The sequence below is a fragment of the Oncorhynchus masou genome, chromosome 23, assembly GCF_036934945.1.
Source record: "Oncorhynchus masou masou isolate Uvic2021 chromosome 23, UVic_Omas_1.1, whole genome shotgun sequence".
Taxonomy (NCBI): domain Eukaryota; kingdom Metazoa; phylum Chordata; class Actinopteri; order Salmoniformes; family Salmonidae; genus Oncorhynchus; species Oncorhynchus masou.
The window spans coordinates 51,754,740-51,767,107 of record NC_088234.1 but is presented as its reverse complement, the minus strand read 5'-3'; the positions used below and the strand labels follow the sequence as shown (position 1 = coordinate 51,767,107).

Here is a 12,368-nt window from a genome sequence, read left to right as displayed (position 1 = left end):
CATGCAAGCAGTAAAATTAGATTCATATAAACAGATACAAATACACCTTATGGAACAGCGGGGACTGTGAAGCAAAACAAACACACTATAACCTACGAATTATACACACACGTACACATGGATTTTGTGTTTTAGATATGTGGTAGTAGAGTAGGGGCCTGAGGGCACACACTTGATATGTTGTGAAATTTGATGTAATGTTTTTAAAATTATATAACTTCCTTAATTTTGGCAGCAGCTAATGGGGTCCATAATAAATACAAATACAAATACACAGAGGAGAATAGAGGAGAGAAGAGGTATCTGAAATGAGACACCAGGCGAAATTGTAAAACCCAAACCCAGCCGAACCGAGGACACTACAACAGCAGGACTGATAATCAGAAGTTCTGACCCAGATAGCCGGACCAAAACGCACACAGCAGTCAGTGATGTTAAGTAGTGGTGTGTGTGTGTGTCTGTGTGTGTGCGTACGTGCATCTGTGTGTGTGATGTGATACATTCTCCATTATCATAGGGGCTATCCAGTCCTGATGCTCTGTATTATAATTCATTCACTGTCACAATGGGGACTGCTGCACTTTGATGTAGCACTGGTACTAGATGGAGTCCTGGTTGTACTGCGCTGCAGTGCTGATTCAGAAGGGTTGGGTTAAACACATTTCAGTTGAATGCATTCAGTTGTACAACTGACTAGGTACCCCCCTTTCCCTTTACCTCATATCAGCCCAAAATAATGTTCTTATCAAAGACCCTCTGCATTTCAAACGATGGCCATGCCACTGTATTTGACTCAAACAACCCACGTATGAACAGAGCACATTCCACCCACATGTCTATGCACTAGAGATGTGTGTATGTGTGTGCGTGCCTGTGTGTGTGTGTCTACATGTGTGAGGGCAGACTCTCTTTGTGTCATCTCTCTGTGCTTATTTAACAAAAGACTCCACTATGCAAGTAACGGGTGCATATGTAAATTCAGTCTGGCCATCTCGGGGTGTTGAGCACTCTTGTCTGAGTGTGCCAGAGTGCAGAATAACTGATGAATTTACAAGCGCACAACACCCGTTGAATATGGCCGGTGTCGGTAAACGTCGGCAAAAAAACGTCATTAAATTGTTGCCAGCAGCACAGTTACAGCCACCAATGCTCTGGATAACATGAAAACTGCCTAACTAGCTCTGCTAGTGAGAGTAAAATGGTCAGTGGTGTGTTCTCTCAACTGCAGAGTCTAATTTACAGTAGCTATTACAGCAACAAAAACACCATGCAATTGTTTGAGGATAGTGCACAACAACAAGCCACTTTTACCAAGGCAACTGGTTTGATACATTCACCTCTGACAGTACATTCAGTAATGTTGCTCTGATTTGTCATCCTGGGGTTCCCAGAGATACAATGTAAGGTAGCTTTGTTTAATAAAATCCATTTTTATACCGTAACACGATCCATGTATAGAGCGTTTCGTATGAATTCAGACTCTTTCAACATGCAACAAAACAATCTATGAAATCTAAATGGCTAAACTTTGTTTCACCCAGTCAAGTTCGGTTTCTGTGTAATCCTCAGACACTCTAGAAGGGAACCAAACTTTGTTTCATCATTTTACATTACCTATTAGCTACACAACACATCTATTCGCTCACGAAAGACAGCCATCATTACGCACCAATGAGACGGGCGGTGGTCACTTGATTGACAGTCTCTTGGTTCAATGACCACCTATCATTTTGAAACATAGCTAGCTAGATAGCCAATGAGCTGGGCTTTACATGGATATGTGATGTCACTTTGTAGGAGTAACGGCCATTGACTTATGGCTGCGCGCAATGCGATTAATTCTGTTTACATTGCGCAGCACTCGCTTTCTTCTACAAAGTTTTCTCAAAACTTAAAAAGTACAACATGGCTACTAAGAGTATAAACACTGAATCGAACTTCAAGTATACGCATTTGGATGAGATTATTGTAGAAATTGGCCGGGAGAGCGACATGAGGAGTCCTGCGTGCAAGAAAGATTGGAAGGAGAAGGTAACCTTACTTTTTAATATCGGTAAGTAAAATACGTTTTTGCTTCTCGTGCTAATCAATTTTTAAAAAATGGTTTCATATTCATGTAAGATATTTGTATTTGATTTCTATATATGTTTATATAATATATAGATCTGAGGCATACAATATATTAGTATAGTCTATGCATCTTATTGCCTATTGATCCACATATTTCATTATAGTGATTGTGTTCCCCACACTCTATATAATATATGTTTATAGATATGTGTTGTGTATTTGATGTATTGATGCAGTGCTCACCCCCTGCTAAAATAAAAAATAAAGGTTAAATAAAATAAGTAACAGTAAACTTGTGTTCTAACAGAATTGTTCAATAGTGGTAGGGAGTAAGATGACTTCTGGGAGCCAACTTCCAACACCACATTCAAGTCCATCCCCCACTCATTCAAATGTAGGAACTGGCTTCTCCAGTCTGACCCCTCTGCTCTCTCTAGCTCCACACCCACCCCACCCGGCCATCTAGAGGTATGAGTACCTTTTTTGTAGCGAAGCTAATGATCCATCATGTATCACATTCCTGGGAGTATGTAAACTTAAATGTTTTATTACCATAATATTTTTTGTATTTTCTCTATAGTTATGTACTTAGAAATGTATCAGTTGACCAATTCGGCCACTTGGGTACATTTGGGCAAACTCATGAGGGACACCTGGGAGACTTGATACAAAATATTATGTAGAGCTGTCATTCTTGAATGTATCAGTCTGAAACGTTGCACACACACTGCCACCCTCTTGTGGACAACATCTAAAGTAGATTCCTAGGTCAATGTATGGCCTTTCTTTTGCATTTCAAAGATGATGCAAAAAACAAACAAAAAACAAACAAAAAACAAGTTTACCAGATCTAATGTGCTATATACTCCTACATTAATTTCACATTTCCACAAACTTAAGTGTTTCCTTTCAAATAGTGCCAAGAATATGCATATCCTTGCTTCAGGTCCTGAGCGACTGGCATTTAGATTTGGGTATGTCCTACTTCAGGCCTGCTGTCTAAAAGCAGCCTCCTCCACACTGGACTTAAAGGCTGTCATTACAGGAGCTTAGATACACACCTTATCTTTACACACACACCAGCGACTGACTCTGCCATGACTGGGCTCCTCTGAGACACACACACACACACACACACACACTCTGGTTGCCATTCTGCTGTGTTGCCATGGCCGTCCCAACTGTGGACCACAGATTAGGAAGGAAAATGAGAGGGTGATATCTATTGAAAGGTCAGCATAGGAAGATGTGGGCAGTCACACGCACACACATGTATACACACACACACACACACCTCGCCCCCAGACACACACATAGAATCCACCTTCACACCCACAGACAGTCATGACGTCCCTCCACGCCTGTTACTCGGTCTTATTGACAGGGTTGCTAGGGCAAGCTGTGCCAAGCGATGTGTTGGGGTCTAATTATAGTGTGTGTGTGTGTGTGTGTGTGTGCTTGTGAGCCTCACGCAGAGAGACACTGGAGGACATAAGTCCAAAGCTCCGGAAACGGGCTGATGCAGAGGGTACAGTGAATGTGAAAGTGAGGGGGAGTGAGAGAGGGAGGTAGGGGGAGACCAAGGGCAGACATGCAGTTGTAACAGGTAGGTATGGATCATATCACTGAGGCTATCACCCCACAGCACAGACCAGATAAACCAACTGTAATCAGCATCAAAGCACTTTGTATTACACAGGCCTATTCTACAGACAGATAGAGCTAACAATTTGAGTCTAACTGCAGATGAACCACACAGTCAGGTACTGGAGCAGACTTCGCTTAATGCAAACAAACCTATCAAAACAAACTAACATCTTAGTACTAATTCTAGTTTCAGCCTGGTCGGTAATTTACTAAGTCTGAAGAGAACCCAGTCACTTACTGGACATCCTGCAATGATCCAGCCACGCAGTGAAAACGCTCAGGGACGGTCTTCCACTCCTTGGCCATCTTGACCATGCCGCCAGCGTCCAGCACACCGTAACCAAACAGGTGGTTGAACTCCAGGCCCACGCCGTTCCTCCGCCACTGGTGCACCTCATCATGAAGCTGGTTCCTCTTGGAGGTCAGCACAGACAGGTGCTGCATGTCCCTCCATGTCAGGTTGGGGCTGTGGGGTGAGGAGGGGAGAGGGAGGGAGGGAGAGGAGAGTTAGATGTGTGTACCAGGTGGACACAGGTGTCTGATCAGGGATTATGGTTATAATATACGCGTTCAACACTACAGTACTTCACAGACAGGGGCAGTAGATGATAACATGTTAATGAATCTATTCTAATCACATTGACAAGCAAGCTATCAAAACCACCCATCTACAGCACAGCACAGCACAGTACAAGAAAGTACCAGATGGAGTTGAGTGGCAGGTAGCCCAGTGGTTAGTGCGCTGGACTAGTTACTGAAAGTTTGCAAGATCGAATCCCTGAGCTGACAGGGTAAAAATCTGTCATTCTGCCCCTTAACAAGGCAGTTAAACCACTGTTCCTAGGCCGTCATTGAAAATAAGAATTTGTTCTAAATTGATTTGCCGAGTCAAATAAAGATCAAATCCAGCAAATCATGTGCTAGATCTCTTTCTAAGTCACAAAGTAAGGGAAATGATCAACACATCCAATAGAAGAGACTGAATGGATTCTGGTGCATTTTGTCATAAAAGTGATGAATGGAATGAAGGTCTGATCTCTTGATACACTTTGATGATAACGCCTCAGATGTGTGAACATTAAAGGGTCTGCTTTGAGACGGCTGGCCGCACGTCTCTACTGCTTATCTCTACTGTGGAACAACAGCTTTATTCTGTGCTGACTCACTGAATCCTGACACCACACAGTCCAAGTGTGTTTGGCCAGTAAAAAGGGTCTCGGCACTCACTAACACACACCAGCTTTATACCTCTAGCCAGTGCTAGCATCCGCTGCCCCTGACACTAACATCATTATTGTGTATTAAGCAAACAGCTTCTCTTTACACAGTCCTGGTCTGTGCCATTGGCTAATGGCATAGAGAACAAAAACACCAGCCCTTAATATGGCAAAAGGGCTGTCTGAGTTAAAAGGATTGAAAACGATTGGGGACAGTGGGTGAAACCTGTCTAGAAACCCTTGTACTTGCATCTTGTACGTGAGATAGAATGTTCAGAATATACTACTTTTATATCGTTTTTTTGATCTTCGGGGAGCAGCTGGAGCCTGGCCTAGCTCTGGTCTGAAGCAGGACTTCACTTTGCATGCTCCCATAGAATCTAAAGTAACTATCAAGTCAAATGTATTATATTATTCAGATCAAATGTGCCATTTGACTTCATTAGCACACGTTTTACATTTTCGAGACCATAAGGACCAAATTAAGATAAGTTTTCACATCAGCAGTGAATTCATGATGTATGAAATGAAAGACTTTTAAATGTTGCTGTTGCCACAGTGTAATCTTTGTTGAACATAATAAAACCCCAAAACAAAACATTGCATTATTAATTATGGATTTTATCATCGTCCAAATGGGCTGAGGTATTTGTACGGTTCACTGGGCAACATCGTGACATACGCGTCCCGGCTGGCTATGCTGGGAGAACACTTCACCATCATCTTACATCACCAGCTAGCGCTGAGTTGCTCTGGTTCATGTATATGGGCCATTTGGTAATTCATAAAACATGAACGTGCACTTTGGGCCAAATCTACAATAGAAACCTTGTGTTTCAGCCATGTAACGAGGTATAAAGAACACACGCCGGGCCAAATATGATTTGTATCCCTGGCACGAACACAGAGACTTAGTAATAACTGGGCAAGACAACAAACAACTTTCCCTTTTATTCATGGAGTAGGTATGTTGGCCTAATGGTAGCTTTGTTTAATAAATGATTCTGTGAAGGGGGAAGATATGAAGTGTTCTGGAGAGAAGGATAGAAACGGAAGGGGGAGAGTGAGAGAGAATATGGGAGAGAAAGACAGTGAAGGGAATAGGTCGTATGTAATGAGACAGCCAAGGTTTCAGTCAATGTGGAGCTGAAGTTATGAAACACATCTTGTCCATGTTAACAGAGTTAGAACAGCCATATTCTCCTCTGATTGTAAGACCTTCAGGCACTGACCAGTAATGTGTGTGTGTGTGTGTGTGTGTGTGTGTGTGTGTGTGTGTGTGTGTGTGTGTGTGTGTGTGTGTGTGTGTGTGTGTGTGTGTGTGTGTGTGTGTGTGTGTGTGTGTGTGTGTGTGTGTGTGTGTGTGTGTGTGTGTGTGTGAGAGTGTGTGAGTGCATACTTGGCCTCCAATGCCAAGGCAAACACTCCGGCTGCTTCAGGAGCTGCTGCTGATGTTCCAGAGTGGCGCAGGGTGCAGTTTCCATACAGGTCCGTGGTGGCCTGGTATAACACAACCATGGAAGACTGTAATCATATCAGTGGAATAACAACATTCAATGAGAGGAGTGGAGTGGAAAGTGGAGAAGAGAAGACTTCAGAAATGCAAATGATTCAGTAAACATGTGATTCATAATGTGTAATTTAATTACAGATAATGAGAGATAATATACAATTAGTCAGAGAGAGAGAGAAGCACACGAGGGAATTCCTGTCTCTCTCAACTGTCATTGGCTTCCTGGTGAAAGTCAAAATACCAAATACGGTTCTCATATTGGAGAGAGACATCTCTTGAAAATCAATACACTGAGAGGGGGATTTATTTGTCAGAATATTCTCTATGATTGAATAGCCTTGACTGAACACAATCAAATGAAATTGTATTTATATGGTGCTTTCTTAAAACGTTGCCTACGAATTACAGAACAACAAAACAACGTAAGAACAAGCTACCGTGGGGCAAAGTGGCAAGAGAAAACTCAAAAGAGTGAGTGAAACGGATTAGTATGACCAGAATGACTGTAGTATGACCATCTAGGTCAGATGGTACTTTCTCTCTCTCTCTCTCTCTCTCTCTCTCTCTCTTTCTCTCTCTCTCTCTCTCTCTCTCTCTCTCTCTCTCTCTCTCTCTCTCTCTCTCTCAGAGCATTTATCTAAGGCACAGATGATTCACACATTGTCTTGTGATAACTCTGCCCGGTGACACAATTCCCCAGGTAAATACTGAAATAACAACAAAGCAGACAGTTGTAGCCCATGTGTCTCTGCTAAGTCATTGTCCCAATCCTCTACTCTGATGACAGATATAAAACAGTCACAGGGTTGTTGAGCAACTGGCTTGTCTTCTAGACCCACAGATCATTTCAGGGACAGAGTTTGTTCTCGATATATATTCTATGTATTCTAAAATGAACAATAACCTGAACAAATCCCAGACCACATACAATCTACAAATGGGGAACAATAGTAAAATATGCTGTGTCTTGTCTACATCTTCCTTATAGTAAAATCCTATTTTATACTTGTATGTCCTGTTTGACAGTAAGCAGAGATGAAAAGGGTTTAACAATCTCCCTCCTTCCAGTCCTCTTTTCTATCTTCTTTCATTATCCATGAAAACTAGACCATGAGGAGACATTAAATCGGGGACCACTAGATTGTGAGCTGTCTATCTCAGTGCCTGATACTTCGAGGACCCCAGATGTTCTTTGTTACACTGTGTTAGAAAGTGGGATGTATAACTGATCACACATCTGCCCCCTCAATCTCCACCTGATATGTCACACCCCCAGTGAAACCACAGGCTTATAACCTCCCCTGTCTCATCCCAGAGCTTTTCTTCTGCTGAATGGGCTGACATACATTGAAATAAGGAATAGATTGAGTGCCGTGTTTCCATCTCTGGGGATTGTTCAAATGAAAGAGAATAGAACAATCCCTCAATCAATCACAGAGAAAGAGTGCATACAACTAGGGATAGGTATTCAGTCTTCAGTGAATAGTTAATGTCTCGTAACGACACAGAACAATGGAAAGTTGGCTGAAAAGACCACATCATTATGCAACCTTGTCTTTGTAGGGTTGGATTCAGGGATAGAAATCATACAAATCTGAGCACTCAGTGTACTCAATGTACTCAGACTGAGGATAACAATGAGATGAACTTGGTCAACCACACACACATGCTCTCTTTTTCTTTTTCTCTCTTTCTCTGTCATTCACACTCTTTCTCACACACTCACCACGCCAGCTTCAGGGTTCCTCTTGCGCCCGTTGCTGAAGGTGGATGCGAGGGTGGAGGAGCAGCTCTCGTCGTACAGAGCCGTACGACCATCGTTGATTGCTGAGTTGATGGAGATGGTCCACATGCTGGAGGCGTAACCATCACAGTTACAGTCGTCATAGCTACCGCCGTCTCCAGATGCCCACACGTAGATACTGCCTTTCCCTCCTCGGCCCTACGAGACAACACATCAACTGACTTCAGCATGTGTGATAGTGGTAGAAACAGTGGTAGTGGTAGTGGAAGCAGTACATTAGCAGTAGTGCTGTAGTAGTAAAACTAGTTACATTATTTTACAATGTTCCAACAATGATCATAAAAAATGCTAATAATGATGACTACAATCATGCTATACTGAAAAAAGATATAAACGCAACATGCAACAATTTCAAAGATTTTACTGAGTTACAATTCCTAGAAGGATATCAGTCAATAGAAATAAATAAATGAGTCCATAATCTATGGATTTCACATCGCTGGGCAGCGGTGCAGCCATTGGTGGGTCTGGGAGGACATAGGCCCACCCACCTGGGAGCAATCAGAATGAGTTTTTCTCAAAGGGCTTAAATTACAGACAGAAATACCTCTCAGCCCCACGTGGTCTGTGGTTGTGAGTCCAGTTGGATGTACTGCCAAATTCTCTAAAACTGATATGGTAGAGAAATTAACATTAAATTATCTGGCAACAGCTCTGTTGGACATTCCTGCAGTCCCCATGCCAATTGCACGCTCCCTCAAAACTGTGACATTGGGTTGTGTGACAAAACTGCACATTTTAGAGTGGCCTTTTATTGTCCCCAGCACAAGGTGCACCTGTGAAATGATCATGCTGTTTAATCAGCTTCTTGATATTTTTTACCTTTATTTTACTAGGCAAGTCAGTTAAGAACAAATTCTTATTTTCAATGACAGCCTAGGAACAGTGGGTTAACTGCCTGTTCAGGGGCAGAAGGACAGATGTGTACCTTGTCAGCTCAGGGATTTGAACTTGCAACCTTCCGGTTACTAGTCCAACGCTCTAACCACTAGGCTACCCTGCCAGGTGGATGGATTATATTGGCAAAGGAGAAATGCTCACTAACAGGGATATAAATACATTTGTGCCCAAAATTTGAGAGAAATAACCTTTTCGTGCATATGGCAAAAAAATGATATTTTATTTCTGCTCATGAAACATGGGACCAACACTTTACATGTTGCGTTTATATTTTTGTTCAGTATAATTAAACATTGCCTGACTATCCCTACAACTGCTACTATGACTATTAACCACTGCTACTATTATCAAATAATACAGCAAAGAATGTGCAATTGCTTATTTGTTTATTTGGATCCCATTAGCTTTTAAACAAGCAGAGCTACTCTTCCTCTTGTCCACAAAAATCACAATACATGACAAGTAACAAAACACTGATACACTGATAGACAAGAAAAGTTACACGAATTTAAAATAAAACAATATACAAACAATGAAACCAAAAAAAGTATACAAACAATACAACTAAATCATAGTGTGTGTGTTAGAGTGTGTCTGTGTGTGCGTGTGTTTGTGACACCCCCCCCCCTCACAGTCCCCTCCATTCCATGAGTTGTTTTTTAATCCGTTTTTTAAAGGTTATTTTGTTGTTTGCTTGCGTAATTGGAGATGGAAGGGGGTTGGTTCCATGCGATCATGGCTCTGCATAAAAATGTCAGTTGCTGTGAATTCGTTTTGGACTTGGGGACTGTGACGAGACCCCTGGTGGCATGTCTTGTCGTGTACTGTATGTATGGGTGTCTGGGCTGAATGTTATTTGATTATGCAGACAATCTGGAAATTTCATCACAGTATTATTTCTCATAAAAACTCAGAGAAGTTCATCTCTTGTCAACCTTCAACCGGAAGAGACTGGCATGCATGTTGTTGATGTTAGTTCTGTATGTGCAGTGTGAATGCACATTTTATGTTTGTGCTTTCTAATAACCAATTCGACTGGGTTCATGCAAGTGACTGATTGATCGTGCCTGGGAGGAATCCTCACTATCAGTACAAGCAATTTGGCAGTACGTCCAGAGCATTGCTTTGAGAACGGAACGGGATATCTCAGTTTTAAGGTCTCAGCTTTGAGAGAAGAAGCCTCGTTAGGTATTGGTCGGTCACATGCATGATCCAAAAGTTAATTTTGAATGAATAATGAATACTGTAAATCATGCAAATATAACTTGTCTGTGTAAGCAGTTTATAAGAGAACTAATGGGACTGCCCCGACGGAGCTCCTGACCAACGTGCATTAAGTTTGTTGGAACCACTCCAGATTGCTGTCAATAAAGAATGATTCATTTAATATTGACTTCAGGTGTCCCTGGTGGTCATTTCCACGACAGCAGTTAAGGGAAAGGTGTGCTGCTCTGTTTTGAGACAGTTGCAGCTTTTCTATGTCTTTCTTTGCTGTACTTGACCATATTACCTGACAGTAATTCATAGGTTTTTGTCTCTCGCTTTAGTACTATTTTCACAAGTATGTGGTAAAATTTCACAACTATTAGTACAAAACTCAAAACAGATCATCAAAAGTCTGTTTTTTTTATACGTTAAGCACAACACACAACATCCTATAGTAACTTTTTCAGCAAACCTAATCAGTGTTTCATCTAGAAATAACTTTCATACAAAGTAATTGCCTTTCACAATGCAATGCTCACAATTCTTTTCATACGATTCTCTGCTCATTTGTTTAAATACATTTGACTGTCACTTAATCCAACTGTGCTTAATGGTTGGTTAATCACTTCACTGTTTGGTAAACCTATAGATTTTAAACTGGTGTGTCTACTGTAAATGGAAATTGTGAACTATAGAAAGAAAATGTGCGTTTGTGAAGTACAATAATATCAAAGGCTGCGCTGAAATCTAACAGTACAGCTAAAACTATCATCTTATTATGCATTTATTTTAAGCAATCATCAGTCATCTAAGTCAGTGCAGTACAAGTTGAGTGACCTCCTCTGTATGCATGCTGAAAGTCAGTAGTTAACATGTTCTGTGAAAATAGCATTGTATTTTGCCAAACACAATCCCCTTCAGTTTACAAAGAACTGACAGCAAACTGATTGGGTGGCTTTTAGAACCAGCAACGGGTGCTTTCCTATTTTTCGGCAGTGGATTTACTTTAGCTTCCTTCCACGCCTGTGGACACACACACTTCTTTAGGCTTCAGTTAAATAAATAGCAAATAGTGGTGGCAAGACAGTCTGCTACCATTCTAAATAGTTTCCTATCAAGGCTGTCTATACCTGGTGGCTTATCATTATTGATGAATAACAATAGTTTTTCCACCTCTTCCATACTAACTTGACCATATTCAAAACAGTAATCCTTCTCTTTCATTAGTAAATATTTTATACAAAAATATGATCAATGTTGTCATCTCACTTCTGAGTTTTTGCACTTTATTAGTGAAATTTGGTCGTCCTAACGTAGTCTACACTGCTATCTGCCCAGCAGCTAGCTAACGTCCACCGTCTACTAGCACTGTAGAAACTATTACACTCAACGACTCGATTAGTGTAGTGTTAGCTAGCTACATAGTTGTCTTTGCTGTCTTCGTATCCAAGATAATTGTGTAGTTTAGAGTGTGTAGACTTAGAGTGATTATCTTAATTTACCGAGGTTAGCTAGCCAGCTATTTGTCGTCCTTAACGTAGGAGATACTGCTAGCTAGCTAGCCAACAGCTAGCCAACGTCTACCGAATTGAACTTCAACAACCCGGTCAACATTCCGCTTCGCTCCACAGGTAGTATCACATTTTCATTTCACTTCATTACAGTACAACGGTTTGATTTGTTTGATCGTAGCTAGCTAGCTACATAGCCGTCTTTGTATCTAAGACAATTGTGTAGTCTAGAGCGATTTTCTAGGTTAGCTAGCCAGCTATTGTCGTTCTTTCAACGTAACGTAACGTAATCAACACTGCTAGCTAGCCAGCTAGCCCCCGAATAGCAGCACTGTAGAAACTATTACACTCGACGGAACGACTTGATTAGTGTAGTGTCAACAACGCAGCCACTGCCAGCTAGCCTACAAAGTCAACAACGCAGCCACTGCCAGCTAGCCTACTCCAGCAGTACTGTATCATTTCAATCATTTTAGTCAATAAGATTCTTGCTACGTAAG

The 12,368-nt window shown here is 41.5% G+C and overlaps 1 protein-coding gene across 2 annotated transcripts in view; it reads right to left on the bottom strand.

Annotated features, from left to right (window-relative positions):
• Window positions 1-12,368, bottom strand: part of pcsk2 (proprotein convertase subtilisin/kexin type 2) — an 82,922-nt gene that overhangs the window by 19,095 nt on the left and 51,459 nt on the right. The window contains exons 9-11 of one of the 2 annotated variants that reach the window (XM_064932476.1): window positions 8,174-8,389; window positions 6,334-6,458; window positions 3,956-4,183 (exon numbers count right to left, since the gene is read on the bottom strand). In XM_064932476.1, coding sequence (XP_064788548.1) covers window positions 3,956-4,183; window positions 6,334-6,458; window positions 8,174-8,389 — 569 coding nt within the window. The remainder of the gene's footprint in view (window positions 1-3,955; window positions 4,184-6,333; window positions 6,459-8,173; window positions 8,390-12,368) is intronic. The other variant, XM_064932477.1, reaches the window with a different exon arrangement.